Source organism: Chelonoidis abingdonii, chromosome 15 (assembly GCF_003597395.2).
Source record: "Chelonoidis abingdonii isolate Lonesome George chromosome 15, CheloAbing_2.0, whole genome shotgun sequence".
NCBI lineage: Eukaryota > Metazoa > Chordata > Testudines > Testudinidae > Chelonoidis > Chelonoidis abingdonii.
In genome coordinates this window covers 11,948,549-11,972,347 of record NC_133783.1, presented here as the reverse complement: position 1 = coordinate 11,972,347, position 23,799 = coordinate 11,948,549, and the positions used below count along the sequence as shown (strand labels likewise).

General features: G+C 38.8%; 1 protein-coding gene across 2 annotated transcripts; it reads right to left on the bottom strand.

The window, feature by feature from the left end:
• Positions 1–570: 570 nt before the first annotated feature.
• Positions 571–22,795, bottom strand: RGR (retinal G protein coupled receptor). Of its 2 annotated transcripts, none has more exons than XM_032804836.2 (7): positions 22,644–22,795; positions 18,043–18,199; positions 14,659–14,780; positions 5,127–5,280; positions 3,939–4,056; positions 2,355–2,468; positions 571–1,137 (listed from the first exon to the last, which is right to left on the bottom strand). In XM_032804836.2, exons 1-7 carry the CDS (start codon positions 22,720–22,722, stop codon positions 994–996), a joined length of 888 nt encoding a protein of 295 aa, XP_032660727.1. In that variant the 5' UTR covers positions 22,723–22,795; the 3' UTR covers positions 571–993. The 2 variants fall into 2 exon arrangements, with proteins under 2 accessions (XP_032660727.1, XP_032660736.1); XM_032804845.2 differs by lacking the exon at positions 22,644–22,795 and adding an exon at positions 19,507–19,628.
• Between the last annotated feature and the right edge of the window lie 1,004 nt (positions 22,796–23,799).

The following is a 23,799-nucleotide window of genomic DNA, read 5'->3' as shown; positions in this document are numbered from 1 at the left end:
AAAAAATGTTTCCAAAGAACCAACTCTTGAGGAAAATATACAGCTTTGGCTAATGTTTTATTCTCTAGTAGTGCGCCATTCTACTGTTCTGTATTCCACTACTCAACACTCTCTCCCCTCCAATAATTGTGTTGGAAATGGCAATTGTGACTGATAAGACTTTTCCTTCCTTAGATTCAAAAACTCTGTTACTCTCAATGTTTGGAAACTAACCAGGAGCTCTCTCTAAGAATCAATTGGATTTGGGTCTTTATACACACAATATCTCTTTCATTCTAATGTGTCATGAAACCCATTTTTGTAACTACATCATTCAGAGACACATCTTGTGATAACAAGCAACATCCAACTGCCAGTTCTCAGTTATAGGGGCACCATGAACAACATGATGAAATACAAAAGTCTTAAATACACACTACTGATCATTCACTTTAATATGAGCCAGTGTCTGCTCTCAGTTATATAAGGATGATAGATTCAGGCTCTAAATTTGCAAACTTCTGTTTTATGTGAAATTAAAAAATGCAGATGAACAAGTCATTGACACAAACATATGGTATAATTCTCTATATTGCTTTAATCTTTTGATTACCCAGACATATCATGTGGATAAATAGAGCACAAATTAATACTGATAGGCCTCACTGGATAACCTAATATCCACAGTTCATTTTCTAAACTTTGTTCTTAGTCCAGCAGGAAAAAAATGCTTCACAGCACACAGTTTATTTGCAATGACATATAAAATGAGATTGACAACAACCAACACAGGTTCAAGGCATCTTGTTTGACAAGCAGCTCATGACAGATTGAAAGAGAAACTCAACAGTTATTCACATGACTTTCTTTCAGTATTTCATTGCTTTTAGACCAGGAAGAACCTTTCCAGTGTGGAACCACCTTTAATTAAAGTTAGCGTACGTACATGGTTTCCTCTGCTGGTTTTGCTTTCAGTTATGTTTCTGCATTAATTTAGGTTAAAGCCATACAGTGTTACTTAGTTTTGTTATCGACCTCTGCTTTCTCAATCTTCTGTCCTGTGAGGAACTGCCATATTCCTCCTCTATAGTTCTCATTCCCCAGGGCATAGATAAAGGCATCCACTGTTGGCACTGTCTTGGCAATAATGGCAGGTATCTGTTATAAGATATATACACAGAGAACAATTTTAATTTCATGTAAAAAATGTAAGTTTCAGCAGAAATTGAAGTGATGCTACACAAGCCCATTAGATCCTCACTGCAGTCTAGCCCTGAGAAATGCTTGGTTTGCCCCTTACCAAACGAGTTCCTGCTGGATTATTTTTTAAAAATGAATTTGCTGCTTGTGATGAGTTTTGAGTCAACTGAAGATAAGTCCTTTACCCACATGACAGGTACAAGACAGACTATGAAACATCTTCAAATTGCCCAGCCACTGTTCCCTGACTAGGAGGGGACCACCTCCAAAGTCAGAAATCAGTTCAGTGTCTGTACTCTTGGTATTTTTCAGTTGAGACTGAAAACAAATGCACAATTTGTGGTAGTGAATTTTGTGATGTAGGCACCTATCCAATGTGAAGTCAGCTGAGATCACAAACTCATTTTAGGTGGGATACTGAACAATATATGGGATACTGAACTAATATATGGTAGTAACTTGTAGCTACCTGCAACGTTGGGTGGATTTTAACCAGTGAGCTACACATGAAAGGCTTCATATGTTATTACTGAATCCCTGAGCCAGTCAGTTCCCCAAGATAAATTATTTTGATTTTGAAATAGAATGGTAAAATACTTCATGCACATATACTAAACTTTCATCCTTTTTATATGTCGTCTTAGCATCCCCTTCTCATTTCCTGCAAATGTAGAACAGAGAGAATCTAGAGAAAATGTTCATTTCCTCCAATTCCAGAACAATTTTTATTAAGAGAAGAGTCCTCTGGGAAAAGTAAGCATTTTAAAAGTGGTTTTACTAATTAAAGATTCACTTAAGAAATAAATGCCCCGCACTGGAAAACAATGGGGCCCAAACCAGCTCTTTAGAGTAATACCACTTGAACTTAGATGAAAAACTGACCGACCGAATAATATTGCGGCTACAGATCCAGATCCAAAATCAACTATTGAAGCAACAAGTGAAGCTTATTAAATTTTTTCAGTATCTTGTGGCAATCTCACTAATATAATTTTTAATTATTGTCATTACTATACTTAGTTGCTTTTCTTTAAAGATAGTAGATGAATAATAAACTATGTAGAAACCATTTACTTATTTATATATCCTGTGTCAAGCAATTGATTAATGAAATGATATGCTGTAGGAGTAAGTCAGAAAAAAGCAAGGACAGTGTGAGGGCTTTTTCAACATACCATTCGGAGTTTTGGGGAGATGAAAGTTACATTTTCAACTGCAGCATAGAAGCATAAAAGGGAGTAGGGGCCCCAGCAAATGATCAGTGTCTTCACTGGTAAACTTGTATTAAACTGGAAAAACAAAACCACACATTCATCTATTACATAATAATATGCGGCATTAAACAGACAGGACAGATGCAGTAACCTAATATTCTTTGCTCAAAATCAGTGAAGATTTTTGAATAGAAGGCACACGTTAGAGATTGTCCTCCTGCTCTCAGCTCTTCCATTGATGTTATTTGGATGAAATTGTGTGGAATTGGCTCCCAATGTTTTGGGATCCCCCTGCTGGGACAGCAGTAGCTATTTGCCTGTGAATGCTATTCCTACAGAGCTGAGATAGATCATGGGGTGACATGTGAAGTGGGTGAAATGTGAAGTGTCCCTTGAAAGCAGCAGGGATGCTAAATAAGCAGCTATGTTAATTTCATTTCTACGGAAAACAGCAGGGTTTGGGGGCAACAGGAAGCTTGCAAAATGGACAAATCAGTGATGGGGTGTGATTTTGTAAGCATCCAAGAGAGTATTACAAATGGGATGAAGCAAATATAACAAATATTACAAAAAAATAAATGAGATCATTGATTTCAAGCCAAAACATATAGTGTTGCCATTGTGTCTATATTTTGTAGGCTTTTCTATAGTTCTCATGACCATAGTATTCGAGTACCTCACTATTACACATTGAACTGTAGTTTTTGATGCCTATACATTTCCTGCATCACAACTAGGATTACATAATACCATACATTATTATACACCATCCTATAATAGGCAAAGACATAAGTTGTCAGACTCTTCCATAAACTCACTGAAAAAAAATGTTGAACTTTGTTAAAGTAATATATTGCTTGTATACATACCTTCTATCCTGCACACTAGTTCGCTAGGACAAATCTTTGCCTCAAATTTTAACTCTGTTTCTTTTTTTAAAGGAGGCCATGAGAATGAATTTGATAACTGAGGGAACTCTTTGTGTGAATTGGCCAATCAAGTCTAAAGCTCACTGACTGTACAGTATGTGCCTAAAAAAAACAAGTTACATAATCACCACATTACATCATCACAAACCTAGTGCTCCAGAACATTTCTGAAGAAACAATTCCTTTATTTCCACTTCATAAAGATTTCTGATTTACCCTAGCCAAGTGTAAGCAAGTCACATTTATAAAACTAGCCTCCTTTCCTGCCCCCACTTAGAAACTGAATCCTCCTCATAACCTTTCCTTTGCAGGGTTGTGGGTCTCAGAGAGCTTTGATGTGCTAAGACTTAGTTATGTAAGTCAGAATGAACTTTCATGAGCAAAGCTACTCTGGATGATTATCTATATAAAATCAACAAAAACTCCCTCTATTCTGTTTTAGCATAGACTTGTTTTAGTGTATAATCTGGGAAGGATTCTGTAGGGAGGGGAGGTGAGGGGTTGTTTCAAAATCTTGGTCAATGATACTGAGGCCAGGAGGGAGAGTGTATTTTCAGGACTTTATACCTCACATAAGTGATCTTGTTTTGGGGGGAACTTGGGGAAGCTTTCTTACCTTGAACTGTCCACTTTTCTTGAATTTCTGCTTTATAGATTGGTAAGCTGTCAGCATGATGAAAATAGGGATCACAAAATTGAAAATGGCCATAGCAAAAAGGAATGTGACGAAATTTCTGGTGGGTAGAGGAAAACGCCCCCATTAATCCTTTTCTGATGTGTTGTTTGTTGTTTATAAAATGCACTAATCAGAGTGTGCTCCAGCACACATGCAATATTCAAAATACTAATTAACAACCATTCTATATATTACCTTACTATCAATAAAAGACTGCATAGAAAAGGAAATTTAGACCTCTTGTAATCTTTTCTCAGGCAAAAACTTCTGAGTATTTATATATTTATATTTGTAAAAATGCAAAGAAAGGACAGATGCTTTAGGTGCAACAGACAGGCTTTGGGGAATGTGCCGAAGCTCAATACAGTTGCACTCTGATAGACCAGGAGTGGAAGTGGATTCTGGTAAAAAAAGCTACTCAGGGAAAACACCCCACCACCTATTTCCAGCTGTAGGGGCTCTTGGCTCAAGAGTTTCAGCTGATGTCAGCAAACAGATGGTATTACATAAAGATAATAAGAATGATAATGTAATTAATTAATTAATATTGTGATAGTGCCTAGAGTCCCCAGTCAAAGATCAGGACTTGTGCTAGGTTCTACTGTGAGTAAAACAAAAAAGTCCCAGTCAGAGTGTTCAGAATCAAAGATCATGATACAATGTATTAGGTGGATAAACAGAGAGCATGAGGAATATTGTAACACTAGTGGTAGCACAGTCAGTATTTGGCATAGATCACATAGCAACTGCGTACGGTGTCGATTTTTGAGGGATGCCACTGACCCAGCTGCCCTCACAGCTGTGAGCTGAATCAATGCAGCTTTGGATCCAGCTCTTTTAAAGGTGCCAGAACCTTTGTGACAGCAGCAGTGAGTGGGATTTGCCATACTAGTGGGTCTCTGGCCCAACTGCTTCCAGCAGAGGTTTGCTGAGATACTTCACACAGATGTAATCACACCAGCACATCTCCACCGAATTGCTCTGTCCCAGTAGTATGGGGCATCTAGGGTAGCCAGATGTCTAGTGTCAGCTCTGAAAAATAAGTGTATGCTATAAAATTCCACCTACAGCTGGTCTTGTCACCCATTTCACAGAAAGCTGAGGGAATAATCTAATGGGCCTCCTCACCTGTCTCCTTTGGTGTAGTCCAATGTGCAGCAAGTTCTTAGTGGCTCATAGTCATATTCACCCCACCCCAACAGTGGCATTGCAGACCAAAACGCAGAGAAAACCCACACAAATATCACCGTTGAGATAGTTGTGCTCCATTGTAGCTTACTTCCTGCAAAGTATAGAAAAACGGAATCTTAAAGCATGAAAAAGGACTTTTAATTTTCCCTTTTCAGGACTGACTTGGCAGAAACAAGAAATGTTTTTTCCCATTGAATGCAATTATCCAGGCTTCGCTCTCATTTCTATAAAATTACTGCACCTCCAGTGGTCCTTCAACCTTTGGCCTCCTGCCTAAGGGCTAAATCCAGTCCCTATGCCAAACTTAAGTAGCCAGGCTTGGCAGAAGGCAGATGCCAGTGGTTGCTGTAAGGAACCCCTCCAGGGCATAGAGTGGCATTGGAACTACTTTGGCTATTACAGTAGCCCTGCAGTAGCTTATTTCACTCCTCCCCCTTCACTTGGCCCACACCTCCAAGACTTGCTGTGCAATGACACACAAATGGGATGCAGCACTCCCATAAAGAATGCTCAAGTTCTATCCCTCTGCTGTGGAGTGATGAGATTTTACCCTCAGAACAGCACTTGATGGATCAGGTACTGTCTTCAAGCTATGGATACGTGAATGTCCCAAAAGCTGTGGCCAGAAGGAAAATTGCAAGGTGCAATTCGTTGTGCCTCTGTCCTGGCTCTTGCAAAAATTGTAGATCTAACAATCTCTACTTAGCCCCTTCATGGGTCATTTGCACATTGAAACATGAAAGGTCATAGTGGGTCAAGGATATGGTCTGCTCCAGATGATCTATTCTTGCTTGCTATCAGCCCGTCTTTGCCAAGATTACTTTTGTTCCTGGTGTCTGTGTGGGGTTGTGTAGAGCCAATGTTGTCAAGAATCTGGGTGCAAAATCAAAGAAACTCAGGATATGACCCAAGGTGAGTAGTAATTGCTTTCTGCCATATTTTATTGCCTGAAGCATAGGTGTAGGGACATCAGGCTGATTTCAGTAGAATTACACTGTTATAAAACTGGAATATCACAGTGATGCATCAGTTCAGGACTTCAGGACCCAGGAACCTACTCTCCTTTTTGGCATGGTCTTATCAGATATCTAGTATATCACTGCGCAACTTTATAAAAACAGGAGGTACATGTGGAACTGTAGTTGAAATGTTCTTTTTTTTAAAAAAAATGTTTCTCCACTAAAGAGCTTTTCATGTTTTTTGAAAACAAGTTTTAAGAATTTGGTCAGGTTAGATAACTGAAGGAAATAAAGAAGATCCCATACAAACAGAGGGGTCAGATGAAATGGGATTCCAAAAATGAGTGTTCACCACAAAGTGTTGTTCTGTTAAGAAATGTGACTCAATAAACAAGTAGCCCAAAAAGTTATTTATAGTGGGTCAAAGATTCTAGAGCAAATTTGCTCACTTTACAAATTATATTGTTTTCTAATTGCAGACATAACCTGAAGTCACTGGGGTTTTTTTTGGTTTGTGCATCATTGCTTATAATAAAGGTTTCAACAGATAAATTATTCTGCCCTCAGAAAGTATAATTGTTCAGCCTGGACTAGAGATGAGTCATGGGAAAATTGATAAAGGTACTTGCCCTTCATAATTTTATAGTAAAAACTGATTAGTCATGCCTTTATACCCAGTCCCATAAAAATAAGAGGAATGGGTTAACATATTAAATTAATGGTTGGTAAATTTAGATGACTATATGGGAAATATTTCTTCAGAGAAGGCAGGCAGTCTATGGAATTTGCTGCAGTGCAGGTCACTGAGTCAAATACTGTGGCTGCATTTAAAAGGGTTGGATAATTTTCTTACCAAGATTACCATTTATAGTTATACTCATGCTGAGATAAGGATAATCAAATCTCATGCTACAGGGCATAAACTAATCTTCACTGAGACTGGGAAGCAAGCTTCTTCTCCCCCTTGAATGAGTAATGTACAGTTGGCCAGGAACATTATGGGATATTTGCCCCTTTGTTTGAAGAATCAGTAATTGGATGCTGCCAGAGGCCCGTTTTTGGACCTAGTATCTCATTTGGTATGGTTAACCTTGAGTTACTAGGTTTTTGTGACACATAGCATTCTGGGAATGTAAACTGGAGATTGGGGACATTATTAAGAAAAAATATCACAGTAGCCTCCAGCAATGCCCCGCAAGCCCAACCGTTAGTGCTCTGAACCATTTCTGTAGCATACTGTAGTACTTTATTTCTATCTCTTCTTCTTCTTCTTTTGTTTTTTAAAGACATGTATTGGGCAGGAAGCATTAAAACAGAGGTGAGCAAACTATGGCCCGCAGGCCTGCAAGCCGGCCCGTGAGCTCCCGCTGGGGAGCGGGGTCTGGGACTTGCCCCGCTCTGGCGCTCCTGGAGGATACCACTGAAAACTTAGGCTCTGAAGTCTTTTTGCCTCAATTTCCTCATTTGCAAGACAGAATAACCATATTACCGTATGTTACAACAGTATGTTTAATGTTTGTAGAGCACTTAGAGATACTTGGCACTAAATTGGAGCCAAGTGTGGTTCTGTTTTATTATTAAAATAAACTGCACCAGTGAAGTCTCAGCAGACAGGTTAACAACTGAATTGACATAGAGTTACTTTCTTTTTGGAGGTGATCACTTCAGAACAGAGATGCCACAATGGCAAGACAATGTAAATAAAGCTTGCACAGCCACTGCTTGTGCTGTACCTGTTCAGGACTTAGAGAATTTGGATAGACCTGAAGAATATGACTGGCGTCTTACCGGAGCATTAAATTCACTTCAGTGATGGTGTTAATTAAAGAAAACAAATTCAATATCAGTCAAGTATCAGAGAGGTAGCCATGTTAGTCTGGATCTGTAAAAGCAGCGAAGAGTCCTGTGGCACCTTATAGACTAACAGATGTATTAGATCATGAGCTTTTGTGGGTGAATGCATGCATCCAATGAAGTGGGTATTCATCCATGAAAGCTCATGCTCCAATACATCTATTAGTCTATAAGGTGCCACAGGACTCTTTGCTGCAATATCAGTCAGGTTCCCTGGATCTGGTAATGCATTGAGAAAATGAATAAAACTAATTTCAGTGAAAGAATAGACAAAACCACACTCTCATATCACACTGAAACAATATTATTTCAAGTTTTGGAGATCATATGACCTTGGTTTTGTATTGGTACAAAACAATAACTATTCAATACCGTGTAGATCAGATTATGGATTTATGCAAAACTTCTTGTCTAGTCTCTTACAATTGCCCAAAGTAGGAATAAAGGCCCTGATTGTGGAAAACTATCACATACCTAAAGGTCATGATGTGCTCAAGTGTTGTGTGAATAGAGATGCTTTCCTGAATCAGGGCCAAAATGCTACCACATCAAAAGGGTAAGTGGTAGTGCTTGCATGAAGTGAGAGACAGTAGAGATTCAGACCTACTGAAAGTAATCAAATCTTGTGCTCTGGCCTTAACTCCTTTGAGGCTCAGAAAGCATATTCTCCCTGTGATGCACAGTAGGACATTGATATGGGCAGTATGGGGAATTTTTACCATTTGTTTTAGGAATGCTCTGTGAAAGAGAGTTGTCTATATATGTTACACAGAAAACTGTGTTAACAGGACATTAAAGTTGAAAAGTGAAGCACTGAAAAGTTAGGAATGCCAGATTTAAGGTGCAATCTTAATTCACGCCCTTGTGCATTAGGATAGTCTTTCATTTAATTACAAGAATTATGGAGTTCTTGGAAATTTTAATAACTAAATTATAAGGAATACCTACTGAGCAGCTGGGAACTGAATTTTTTTCAAACTATTGTAACTTGCTCAAATTTGGGTGGATTCTAACAGAAACCATAAAAGGTACATCCCTGGCTCAAAGACCACCCACCTGCCAAATTTTGAGTCCCTGCTCCAAAGTATGAAAGAGCTACAGCTTCTCAAAGGTCACCAGAATATTTTAACAAAAGAACTGTTGAAATGGCTGAACTGTTGCGACTGATATTTTCCAAAACAATTCAGCTTGAGGCAGATACTGCACATGAAAAATTTCAGCCAAAATGATTAAAGATTCCCAAAGTTATAAGCAACTGAAAATGGGGTCTTTATAATGGGAAATATCAGGCAACCTTAATAATATGTTGTGCCTATAGTTAGGGTGCCAGTAGACGATGCTCAAAAATATGTAGTAATGTTACTGGGTTTTGCAGGAACAATAAGACTTCTTGTTGTGCTCTGCAAAATGGCTTCTTTACACGTAGCTGTTAACAAGGTGTCCTAGGTAAAAGATTTTTAATCCTTTGATTCTTGTTATGACTATTGAGGGGCCCAAGTCACTTTGGCAAATGATTGTGAGTAGCCTTTCACTGCCTGTTGCAATGCAAATGCATGGGGATTTATGTGGTAACTAGAGCTTTTTCAGGCCCTCATAGAAAAACAATGAAATAGCTGCAAGTCTAGACAAAAGGAGAATGACAGAGCAGCTACACTGAATACAATAAGTCGCTAAGGACTGCTTTGGAATTGTTCAGCACTTGCAGCTAGCAGATGAAGACACAATAACTATCTAATCACTGAATATTGATGTAAAAATCTCATATTTGCCTCTTTTTCCTCTGATTGTTGAAAAGCAATGTAAAATTTGCTCAAATTTTATCCTTTTTTCAAAATCCCTTCTGATTTTGTCCCTTTTTCCTCTCTAACAAATATTGATAGAAAATCTTTTCAGATTTTGCCTTTCTGCTCTCTAATTCTCAAGTCCTGATATAAAATTCTCTCAGGGTTTGTTTTCTCTCCTCCCTTTTTAAACTGCAATCACATATGGTTTTGAAGAGGAAAACAGTTGGCCTCAATCGCTGATTTGGTGTGCTCCTCCCCACAACACTGATCAACTTTCCTATAATATCTGAGAATTAAAGTGTTTTTTTTCCTTTTCAGTCGTTTGACATATTTGATAATTAGAGTAACTCGTCTCATATTTAATATTCATTAATGATTCAAGCTCCAGATGGAGCTATCCATTCAGATGTCCACCTGAACTCCATTTCTCACTTGCCAACTTTTTCTTCATCCCCAGGCAGTACCCATTCCCACTAGCAATAGAATCTTCTGGAACCTCCTCATTCCAACCTTCCCTCTCATCTCATGCTACAACTCCATCACACAGGGCTTTCTTTCTGAATGGCAAGAGAGTGGGAAATAACTTTCTCCATCACTGCTGAATTTTGATATAGAAATCTCATATTTTGCCCCTTTTCTTTCTAATTATTGAATATTGATGGGATGTCCCCTCAGAATTTGCCCCTTTTTCTTTAGTTTTCAAATATACAGACAAAATTTCCTCAGGTTTTATCCTTCTTTTGCTAATTTTCAAATATCTATATAAATTCCTTTTGTTTCTCTTCTTTGTGCCTAATTTAGAAAGTGATATCAAGTCCCCTCATATTTTGCCCGTTTTCTCTAATTATTGAATACTGATATACAACCCCACTCAGATTTTGCATTCCCCCATTCTCCCCTTTTCTTAAACAGCAGCCACTTCTGGTTTTGGAGGGAAAACAGTTGACCTGAGTCAATACCCTAGAATGGGGCTGAATTTATTAAACACCCTCGACCCTCCCCAGTGGTCAGCTTTCCCCTCATGAATGAGAATTACATTTTTCCTCTTTCAGTCAATAAAAACTGACATGTTTGCAGAGTTTCCCCATAGTTAAATTAATCAAGGATAGAATCTTTCACCCCTCTCTGAGTTGGTAATGTACCCAAATGAAACTGCCCATGTCTAGAATGCCTAGTTGAACCCCAGTTCCTCCCACTGCTGCCCACTCCCAACTGCCACAGAATCTTCTTGAACTTACTGGTTCCAGTCTCTCTTCACTTTTCCTATTAAAGGCATCATCATCAAGCAGGGGCATCTGCTGCCTGTTTGAAAGGCACGCAAATAGGGAATAACTTTCTCTGTAATCAAAATCAAATTATTTGAAACCTCTTCCAGTTTTACCCATTTTCTCCCTAACTGTCAAGATAAAATTCCCTTAGGTTTGCTTTTTTTTTTTTTTTTGAAATTCCTTAAACTGCAGTAATTTCTCTTGGGGTTTGAGAGAAAACAGTTGCTCTGAGTTGTTACTTTGCGGGGATAGAGGCAGGTGTTAAATCCCTCAAATGTCAACATTCCCCTTACATATGACAATCAAACTGTTTCCTCATTAAGCTATTAAAAATCAACATTTGCTAATTAAAGTTCCTTGATTTATACATAAAAGCTTAGAGCCTTCCTCACATATTGGGGAAATTGGTGATTCTACACTTCCAGTATGACAGTTACCTGGATCCTAATTGATCATTTTGCTCCAGAGGAGGCAGGATGAAGGGGAGTTTGGGGTTCAACTCCAAGGGTAAACCTGTTACTCCTACATCAGTTGAAAAGCTCAACTGCATATAACAATCAGATTAATTCAGTTCTATTACCCTTTTCACTCTAAACTTTAGTGTCCCAAAAGCAGATGATAAATGGTGTAGAATGAAACCCAATCCCTTAATATCAAGTTTAGTGTTTCCATGACAATGACTATGACAAAGCATGCTGAAAGATGTGATTGAATCTGGACAGCCTGTAGCTCAGGCCATGTACTTTCTGGTGAGCCAAAGATGAAACTGACCACTAACTAGCCTCTATAATATACCTTTGTTCATAGGCTAAAAGTCATTTTGCACCCAAGGCCTGCTCCAGCGTTTTTACTGCCCCAAGCAGCGAAAAAAAAAAAGACGCTATTGGCACTTCATTCTTTGGCGGCAGGTCCTTTCCTCCAAGAGGGACCTAGGGACCCGCTGCTGAATTGCCATCGAAGACCCGGATGTGCTGCCCTTTCTGTTGGCCGCCTCAAGCACCTGCTTGCTGTGCTGGTGCCTGTAGCCAGCCCTGTTTGCACCCTTAGTACAGACATGCAATGCACATGGATATCAATGCGAGTTGAACCAACAGGAGTACTTGCGCCACCTTAGAGACTAACAAATTTATTTGATGCATCCGATGAAGTGGGCTGTAGCCCACGAAAGCTTATGCTTATGCTCAGATAAATTTGTTAGTCTCTAAGGTGCCACAAGTACTCCTGTTCTTTTTGCAGATACAAACTAACATGGCTGCTACTCTGAAACCAGTCATTATGAATGAGAGTTGAGTGTGTGGACTGAGGGCAGGATGTGATCTGGAGTTTTGATGTATCAGATTTATAGAGATTAGGAACTATGAACTATTTTCCTCACAATCAGCATGTGAAATAGTCTTGGAACACTAGCTTTTAAAAGTACTCTGCTCTTCTTTTCCTTTTTATTTGAAATCTTCAGTAAGAGCATTGCTGTTTGGTTATCAGTAAGTAACAGTTCAAGCAAAATAAAGGAATTTATTTGTGCCCTAAGGATCCCTCTGCCTTAGGTTTTAAGATAATACTGCACTAAATGAGTGGGGGAAAAAGGCTTGAGCAACACACTCCACAAAAGAATTAGCCAATACTGCAGAGTGTAAAATGTCTTTCCAAAGCTATACTTATTTTCAGTCCAACTCTCTTATCAGGTAGGGATGCTGCTGTTCTGCTTCCAAACATATTTCAGTGTCCAAAGGATATTAGGGTGCATGCTGCTTATTGCCTGCGCTATCCCAGGACCTTTGTTTAGGTCTGAAAGGCAAACTTTTCGTAGCCTGAGCTGAATTCTTGACAAAAGCTTCAGAACAAAATGATAGCAAACCCTTTTGCAGCTAATGTAGTGGAGTTGTCATAACAAATAGCTCATTGCAAGCTCCACATTTAGTTTTAATATTTGCTGTTTCAATCACAGAAATGCTGGATCTCAAGGACTTTGTGAATACTAAGATAGCATCTAGCATTGGGAGTGGGGAGTAGAGAGTTAGTGATTTCCCAGTTAACTAGCAGTTCACTTTTTGAAGACATTTCTTTACTAAAGGATCTCTGAAAATAGACATGCTCAGATAATACTGTGCTATGCTTTAGCACAACAAATAAAGGGCTTGATTCACCCACCAACATAACTAGGGTGCAAGGACCCTGATCACAAAATATCTTTGTGAGGGGTGTTGCGGCCAGAAGGTGCCAATCACCTCTAGTCTATGGGGGGACTCATAGCAAGTTTTTGCAATCCCAAAATGGAAAGTGCTGACTGAGTACTGTATGTGGTGTTGCAAGGTAATACGGGAGAAGCATTGATTCAGCATATCCCATGGGCAGGTTTGGCTTCCCCAGCTGCGGACATTCTACAGAGCAACCTCCTGCATGCTTAAGGGGTACAGGTCAGTGTTAGAGTTAGGTGGCTAGCCAAATAGTTCAGATTATGGAATTTCCACAGGAATTTCCATTTGCAATTTCTTGCTAGCCAAAATAACTTTGAAGTCTGGGAAATGAAGATTCATATTTTCATGGGTTTTTCCTCTAGCTTTTTTATTTTTAAAAGAAAACAGAGCTTCACCTCCTCTTGAGCGCCACTCAGTGCAGAATATGAAGGTGGCTTTATCTTTGCACCCCTCTCCATTCAATAAAAGGGCTGTCTGGAGGGCAGTTTGGCTCCCAGCACAAATTACATCAACCTCTGGGTAGCTCTGTCTCCTCTGAGACCATATTGCACAAGTCTGTACACATTAAAACTGAAATCTTATGCATGCATGAACAAATTTAATGGCATCCTGGGAGATGGTGTAATACAATGGAAATTTCCACTCACTTTACATAAGCACATGAGCACAGTGCCCATAGAACACTGGTAGATAGTTTTATAATTAAAGCTAGGTCACATCCCATTATCTTAGCCAATTCAGAACCAGTTTTTACAAGACCACAAAAAGATATTTCTGTGCTCAGAAGTATTTAGACCCATTGATATCTCTGCCAAATATTAAGTTTCCATAATTTCCAACTAAGGTGCTAGAACTAATATAAAAAAAAGTTGAAACATTTTTTTTTTTTAGCAGGAAAACAGCATTTCCTCCACTCTATCAATTCTTGAAAATGATCCAACAATTTTTCTTGAAGCTCTTGGGAAAACTTTGCTCCCTGACTGACAGCAAATGTATTACATGTCAGTAAAAAAGGGGAAACTTGAGAAAGCTGCACGAAAATAACTCTTTAGAACATAAACGCTTGGGCCATCTTAATATAGGTGTCAAATTCTGCATATAATACATTCTACCTATTTTCGATATGGGCCCCAATCCTGCAACTGTATATGTGCAGAGCCTAATTGCAATCAATGGGGCACCACCCAGGCATGAAAGGTTGCTTGTGCAGATCAGATTGATATTTTATTTATGCCACATCTTAGACACATTTTAAAATAATTTTTAAATAGTTTTAAACATTTATTGGTATATATTTATATTTTTGTAATGTTTTCATACTATTGCAGTTAGAGACTTTTGCATCTAAACTAGTCCTATTTTAAAATGAAAAATCAAAACAATGGCACTATGTAAACTTTAGAACTTACTGGTACAATAATAGTGATATCGGTCCCAAGCAACTGCAGCAGAGGAGCTAATGCTTGCCAGTGCTGTCACAAAGCCCTGAAATCCATGAATCTGACAACCATCAGAGCCATAGGGCCAGTACCTGCAAACGAATAAGGAAACCATTCAAAATGTAATAGAAATAGGTGAAGACGTCTTTGGTGATTGAAATAATTCAGAAAAAAAATACAATATATAATTGTTTTCCTGTTTTGAAATGTGTGAATGCTATTACAGTGTGGTCATGATTAAACAGTCTATATTTGCCAGTAGTTACCACACTGTTGTGTCTGATATAATACATGGAAACCACCTGTTGTTGGTGTATTTGGTGAATGCTGACTTCATAAGCAAACAATCTACATACCATTCAATTATACAACTTTAAAATATATATGCACTGAGTGTGGCTAACTTGTCAATATATTATTTTAAGCCCATTTGGTAAAGTTCATACAAAAAGAAATGGAAACCAGTTACAAAAGCTTTGTCATGAAGTGAAAGGAAATGCAGTAGAACCTCATTAAATGGTAATTTGCTAATTTGTACACAAAGCATAATGGTCCACCTCCCAAAGATTTTTTAGGGCTACATTTTAATCTCAGTGTTCACCAATCCTGTGTTTCAGTGGGTGTAAAACTGTAGGCAGAGTTGACGTTACCTGGTGATGGCCCTTTCTATGTACTTTTATGACCCCTAACACCATAGTATGAGACCGTGTACTAAATGTGTTTCTAAATCCATGTTTGAGTACTCAAATAGGAGTGGCCTGACTTTCAGAGATATTAAAGAACTCAGGTCCCATTTAAATTAATGGGAACTGTAAATGCTCAGCAGCTTTGCAAAGAGGCTCCTTCTATTTAGGTACATAAGTATGGATTTAAGAGCCTGACTTTAGGTACCCCAGCTGGAAAATGTGGGCCTATGCCGGCAAATCAAGCACTCAACTGGCCATCCAAGTGACAGTAATTGAAGGCACAAAATTGTGTCTGCAATTATTTGTGCTCACAATTTGTGGATGCAAAAAGGATTATCGGCTTTTGCAACTATAGTTTTTAATATAGGAGTTTTAATATTGGGGATGTAAACCTTGTACCAGTTAGCAAAGGGTTAAGCAGCTGTGCTGGGCCCAGGCAGCTTCCTCCCACCACACTTGCAAAGCAGTTCTAAAGGGGAGCAGGCCAGCTCAGTAATGAAGCAGACTCTGGAGATGAACTGACCTACATTCTGAGCTCTTGGGAAGGAGCTCCACAGGAACTTCTGTGCCCTGGGGCCTGACTGTAGCGTGGCCAAATGCAAAGGGAAGAGGCTTGATATTTATAGAAGATCTGAAAATATCTTTGATTTCCACTTATTTGATGTCTTTACAAATTGGAAAAGTGGGAATGGGTAGGAAGTAATCCAGGGAGGCAGCAGTATGGCACTTTGGTAGTGCAGGACATAGCTGTCTACACTGGGCCCTGGATTGGAACCTGGTGGGGAGGGTGTGCCTGGGTTCTCCTACCAACCCCTAAAGGGTGTCAAAGGCAGAAGTGGACCCAGTATGGGGAGTCTTGGGTAGAGAAGGGCCTGAAGAACAAGACCCCAAGATCTCAACCCGGGGGAAAGCCCAGAGACAATCACCTAACCCAGAAGGCTACCCTGTTGTTGGGGTCATTGCATACCCTGAAAGGGATGGACGTGAAACATGTGACCTGGCCAGAGGACATGAGTCACAGAAGGGCCAGATCACAGCAGGACCAGAAAGGCTGTCAACAGGGGTGCCAGGAGGGAAGGGACCTGTTGTACCCTGCCTGACCTCTGGTGAGAGGACTCCTTCAGAGTCTTATTTACATAACAATAGTGCCTGGGAGCTCCAGTAATGGACCAGGACCCCACTGTGCTAGATGCCTTAGAATCACGGAACAAAAAAGATGGTCTCAAAGAGCTTACAATCTAACCATCAGTTCCATTACTTTTATAAGTATTGTATTACTGTATTGTGAAGTAAAATTAGAATGAAACTGAAGTTTTTTTAAGAAATGAACCATTTATATTTTTTGATAATGTCTTTTATTTTTAGGCTCCAATTCCAATTCTATTGATTTCAATGGGATTCAAGTACATAATTAAAATTAAATATGTGCTTAAGTACTTCTTGAAATAGGAATGGACTTAAAAACATATTTAAGAGCTTTCCTGAACTGTGGACCTTAAATTGTGCCTATCCATTTACTTGGTTAGTTTGCAAAATTCAGTTACTCACACTAATAGAGAGGGGTAAATTATAACTAGGGATCCTGTTTTCTGTGATTAAACCCTCAAATTTTCAGATTAACCCCACCCCCATAAAAACCTACACTTTTCTGTGATTAAAATGAAATGCTGAGCTTCAGTTTCCTTAGCCACAATATATGTAGGTATCAGTTGCACACAATGTTTTACTGATATATGGTAGAACCCCATTTATCTGAGCAGACATTATCCAGCTCTCCATATTAACTGAACCTGGGGATGGGGCTGACAGAGGCCCAGGCAGCTGGTGTTTTGGATAATGCGGAGAGCTGGATAACGGAAGCTCGGATAAACTGGGTTCTACACTATATATTTTTATTTTTTCACAAAATGTATAAACTAACGATTCTCTGTAAAAACTCAAATTCTCTGTTTTTCCATGGCAAACAGATTTCTAGGATCCCTTATTATGACATATTTGTTTGAAGAATTTAGCTCTTTTCTATTTGAGTTGCTTATTCATGCTTTTGAAATATGCTCATGAAATTATTTAATAGATGTTTTATGTGAACATATTTGAGAATCTGGATTGCCTATGAGTTAGTTGCTGTGACTATTCATTTGGTGTGTAATTGATCATCTATAGTTGCATGGTATTCTGTTCCCTGATTGAATTACTGACACTTATGTAAAAGAGAAAGGCTTAACAGGTCATAACAGGTTTGAACCTCCATGAAAACAGATTTTTTTTTAACCAACTTTTTCGGAACAAAAATGCCCTCGTGCAAGTGTTTAGGGAAACCTCATGGACAGGGTCACAAATAACTTTGGAGCAAATTCGGTTATCAGTGATCTGATTGGCAGTGCTAAGAGCAACTCTTTAATTTGCCTGGTGAAAGCACTAAGGCCCAGATCCGCAAAGGTACTTAGCCTCCTAACTTCAGTGAGTGTTAGGATCCTAAATAACTTTGTGAATCTTGGCCTAAGTACTGAATCTAATTTCATAGTTTTTAAGATAGACAAAGATGGTTAGATGATGCAGTAGAAATGGGTTAATTAAATTAAGCTATTTAGAATTATTTGTTTTTGATGTAGTCCTCTTGAGTTAAAAAAAAAAAATAACATGAGAAGAAAGTGTAAGATATAGATACCTCAGGAAGCTGGAAAAAGCAGCAATGAATGCATTGATGCAGATCCCACAATCAGCCAACGCAAGATTGAGAACCAGGAAGTTACTGGGAGTTCGGAGTTCTTTGATTTTGCGAAAAGAAATGATTGTCAAGCCATTCAGACAGAACCCAAGCAGAGCTGAAAAACATCATCATTTTTGGCTAGAATCAACTGAAATGGGAAACACAATGAACACCACTGTTTTCTGTAATGAGACAGAAATAATTGCTATGAAAACATATACACAATAAATAACCGGTGACCCATAAATATCGTATTGGTCAAAGCAAATAAGCAACAAAAGGATTTTCAAGGGGAGAATACATGGATGACAGCTGAAGCCATGTCTCCAGCTGCACATTGGTGTCACGGGTGTGATTGCTCATATGAAGCACAAACTATTTTCATACATATTTCTGTATTTCACTCTTCCCTCTCTAGGCAGAACTTTTTTTACCAAGTTCCATATAGCGATCCATGAGCCAGAACACCGGAGGTCAAAGGGACAGTTTTAGGAGGACCAGCCCTCGACATACATCTTTGGGCTTATCTACAGTGACTGCCATACTTCTCTGGCTTATCTTTACTAAAAAATAGGTCACGTTTAACATCAGTTTTTTTCCCGTAACAACTATAACATGCCTTGTATCTAAACACAAAAGTTCCTCAACTGTGTCTGTCAGCCTGACTATGTTGGACTTCTCCCAAAGATTAACCTTGACAGAGCCTGAACTGTCAGCTCAATCTTGTTGTTGCCCATCCTCAATGGATTATATATGGCAAGTAATAATCTAATTATAAAAAAAAATCATTGGTGGATGTCAAAACCAAGTTATTTTGTTTCCTAAGAGAATGGCTTCTGGACAAACGACAGAGCACTTAATCAGGTTATCTTTGAAATCAATTCCCCACAAAGTTTAAAATCAGACACTGGCTGCAGTTTACTGCCCTCTCCAATTAGCCTGAATTTTTTCAACAATGATATGATTGTTTCCTCACTTGGCACCACTCATATTAAAATTTCAAATGCCTGATGCCACCAAATCTAACTCATATAATACATAGCACATCTTTATTTTTTTTCTAAAGAGAAATGGAAGAACACTTAAAAAAATCTGTATGGAATAACACTTAAAAATCCTTATCACCTGATTCCTTAGAATAGTAAACTTACTTGCAGCAACTGTCTCGATAGTGCCATTATGCAGACTAGACAGTTCTGCATTGTATGCAATCCTTGTCCTAATTTAATTGTCCTAATCAATGGTGGCATAATCTTACTAACAGTAACCATGAAATCCATATTCAATTGCAAAAATAGATACCAGAACTATTTCAAAAAAGAAATATACTCAATGCTCTTTTTTTGCTTGATCTGTAGCAATAGCCAGAGGGAGAGGATTTGATTTCTCCTGCATCCCTCAGTTTTCCACTCAGCAGCTTACCTTCCACCAGTAGGACAGTGCCAATTCCAACCATCTCTAATTCAGTGAAGCCTTCGGGGAAGGGGTTTGAAGTAACCATATTTGCAATAATAAAACTAATTAGCCCAAACTTTACATCTTGCTAGCAAACACTCATCAGTCTTTTTCATGTATTCCCTGTAGCAGAAGCTCAAAGCAGCTTTCTTCTTAAAGGGCTAGTTCTTGTGCGGACTTACATTATGTTAAGAAAAAAAAAAGCTTTGAGTTTTCAGTTCAAACACTGCAATCCTGTCCAATTAGTGATGTAAATGAAAACAGACATGTTCTCCACCCTGTCTGCTAACTGAATTGGCAAACCAAAGGGGGGGAAAAATCTTTATAAAGATATTAACCCTTACTTATTTAAAATTATTTAGTTTTACAATTGATTCTACACATTTAATTTTTGTCCTGAAACACAATAACTATAAAGTAGTACTCCAATGTACTTTAGTGACCTGCAAAACAACCAAGAATGCTGTCTAAAACAATGTATAAAAATATTGAGCTGTCACAACTTCATAAAATCATAGGACTGGAAGGAACCACGAGAGGTCATCTAGTCTAGTCTCCTGCACTCATGGCAGGACTAAGTATTATCTCGACCATCCCTGACAGGTGTTTGTCTAACCTGCTCTTAGAAATATCCAGTGATGGAGATTCCATATCCTCCCTGGGCACAATACTCCAGTTGAGGCCTAATCAGCGCGGAGTAGAGTGGAAGAATTACCTCTCGCGTCTTGCTTACAATACTCCTGCTAATACATCCCAGAACAATGTTTGCTTTTTTTTTTTTTGCAAAAGCGTTACACTGTTGATTCATATTTAGCATGTGATCCATTATAACCCCCAGATCCCTTTCTGCAGTCTTCCGTTTTCAGTTCTGTTTACTCAAATAAATGTAATCAAATTAGGTGAGAATTTTTTAAAACTTTAGCATGTGTGAAGGTCTGTTTTATGAAATTCATATTTTATTTGAGTTTCAGTCACCAAATGCTTGTCTCTGTGGATTGCATGGAGTAAACACATATACTCTCTTTAGGGAAGTGTGTTTTATCACAGATATACGACAAGGATCGCTAAAGTGAATTTGCATTGCAATGGAGAGCTCTGACTCCTTTGCAGCATCTACCATGTTAAAAGTGATTGTTATAAATTTTTTTAATTGTATATAGGCCAAAAGTGAAACCCTAGATCTGAACCCACAGAGTTCAGATCCAACTTTAGGTAATCTGTTAAATACATGTGCTTCTGAACACTTATTGAGATGCCAGTGGTTTAACAGTTAAAACTACTGACTGGTTAATTTAGCAACCACCATAGGAAAATTAAGACGTTAGACTAGAATTGAAGAAAAATACATATAATAAATAGGGACAAGCAGGCATAGTCTTTTCCCAGCACTTGAACCAAACATTTTTGAGGTCATAAAATATTTCTTATTTTTCTATATTACTTCACTTTTTGGTTCAAAGCAGAGTTCAGGACCCAGGCTCTGGGGTGTAAGCCAAAAAGACAGAGAGTGCTGGCCAGAAGAGTCTTGTCCTCTGGAGTGTGATCAGAAAGCAAAGGCTACTGTAGGTCAGAAGAAAAAGACCTGCATTCTATCCCCCACACCAGATTACAAGTGGCAGGAAGAAGCCAGTCACATGAAGGGACATGGTGCTTAGGGAAGTAACAGCCAGAGACTGGAGCTAAGAGGGGTAAATCTGGGCTGCAGGCAGATGATTTAGAGGAAAAGAGAACAGAATGTCGAAGTGGGGGAGACTGGAAGGCCAGTCAGCAGGTAGTTGGGGAAAGGCGTTTTCAGCTTGAACAGAAGGTGTTGAACAGTCATCTCCTGTGACAAATGATTCTATACTGTCCCACTCAGCTCCAAACCCTTTCTATACCCCCAGTTGCAAGTGTTGTGGTTTTCCAGTTGTGAAGAATTCATTCATGCAGTGGCCCACAAAACCTAAGGTCAGCCTTAGCATGGGCTTCTGGCTAATGGTGGCCCTAAACCCTCTGTCTCTTCAGTCCATGTTGCAGAGATGGACTCTTAAACCCTCAACCCTTTTTCTTCTAGCAGCGGAAGCTCTCTTCACTCCCTGTGCTCCGAGGATAGGCTCCTAAAGCATGAAACTCTTCTGGCCAGCTTGTGTGGGTGGATATATTTCGGATTCAAAGTCAGGGGGTCTGGCAGATGCGACTGGTCTCTCTTTGCCGGCACTGCGCCCTGGCAGTCCAGAGAATTGCATCTGGAATGTTGGGGTTTTTTTCCCCTTCCCATATTCCTGAGGATGAGCTATAGAAGAAAGGCTTTTTTCTTCTTGATGGCTTTTTCCTTCTTGTTGGGTTTGAGCTGGCCCTGAGCGAGGTCCAGAAGTCAGCATTTGGGGATGGCTACATGAATAGACTTTGATAGATCCCCAAATACATATAAATTAACAATTTAATTATGGTCAGAAGAAGACGTGCATATTCTCACAAGAGCAGTCTATGGACCAACAGACCATCTTGGCTAAGTCAAGTCTGTTCTACCTGGAGCCCAATTCTTAATAGTATTCAAGCTTCTGAGTCTCATGCAGCTATATTTCTGTTCCCTAGATTTACCAAAAAGTTATTAATTAAAAGGATACCAAATTAGTCTGACTGTATTGAAAGTTATAAGACTAAATTTTGACTTCTCTGATTACAAAATGTCTACCACATCAGACAAAATATCAATGCTAAATATTAGCTTGGTATCCTGAATCAATTCAGCATCCCTTCCCTAAGGAAAACATAACAACACTTAAAAAATCAATAACAAAAATTGCATCCCCTTTGCCCACAGTCAATTTCTTTCTAAAGAAGGCAAAATACAAGTGCTGGCTCTCTCAATAATGTAGTTACATAAACAAAAGAGTTCTACATTGCAAGCAACCTCCACCCCACCCATCATCTTATTTTAATTATCAAAACTACTGATAATGTAGCCATAGAAACAACAGCAACACTGAAGTCTATGTTGCTGTATTACAAATGCTTCTCTTTGCTCAAATTTTGAATTGTATTTTGCAAATTCCATTTTTGCTAGATTTTCAAGAATAACAATGGAGAAAGGATCTGATTTCTTAACATTCCCTCCAGCTTACCTTCTACCAGCAGGGCAGTGCCAATGCCAAACACCTCTAATTCAGTGAAGCCTTCAGGCAAAGGATATGAAGTGACCATACTTGCAATAATAATGCCACCTAGTTTGGGATCTGTACCCCACCACCTAACAGTTTATCAGCCTCTTCCCCAATTCCCCCTTTCCAGTAGCCCAAGGCAGCTTCCTTCTTAAAGAGCCAGTTCACGTGCAGACACATGCAAGTTATTATGTAAAAGCTTTGGGATTTTAGTTCAACACTGCAATCTCTACAAGAATGCCATTAATGATGTGCATAAAGCACCCCCGCTCCACAAATCGTATTTGCAGACCATAGCAAAAGGAGAGCATTCATTGCATTTACAACAAGGTCTTTGTAAAGACAGGATTAAGTACACTGTCCAGTTAATTCTGCAACACTGAAAAAGAATTAGAGTCTGGAATGAAAAAAAACCCAACATGCAATATATAATTGAGAAGTGAATTGAAAAACAAAGGAACAGTTATTGAATTTCTAATTAGGGAAAAAAGAGCGTACAGGGAATTTTTGGGATGTATAGTTTCCCCATGAAGTTTTATTAAGAAATATGAAGTATGTATTTTTTTGACAGAAATGGCTCTGAATCTAATCCTCCTCCATCCTCTGCCCCCTTGTAACATGTTTTTAAATTCTATAGGATTGAATTAAGATATTTTTTCCAGCATAGATGTGTATCTCATTGACACAGTCCAACATGAGGACACGCACATGCTATAAAGGCAATTAATCCTTATAAACTAGGGACCCAGTCCTGCAAACACTGACACATATGAGTGGTAATGGGTCTGCTCACATGTTTAACTTTATGCATGTATGTAAGTGTTTACTAGAGTAGAGCCTTGGTATGATGAACTGAGCTTTGTGGAATTTGTCAAGAGATTACCTTCCACCCAATCTCCCTCTCCCCCCCACCAGGTAAAAATAAACTATTCCACAGAGTCATTCCAATAAACGCAATTATAGGGATTGTGCTGGTGTCACCAGTTCTGTCCTTTTTATTTCCTACCTGGTACAGTTACTGATTAATATATTGCTTTGGAATGTTGTGACATATCAAATTGCAGTCAGCCACTTTGATTATTCAAGTGACAAATAATAAGCATTTTGAGACACGTCTAAC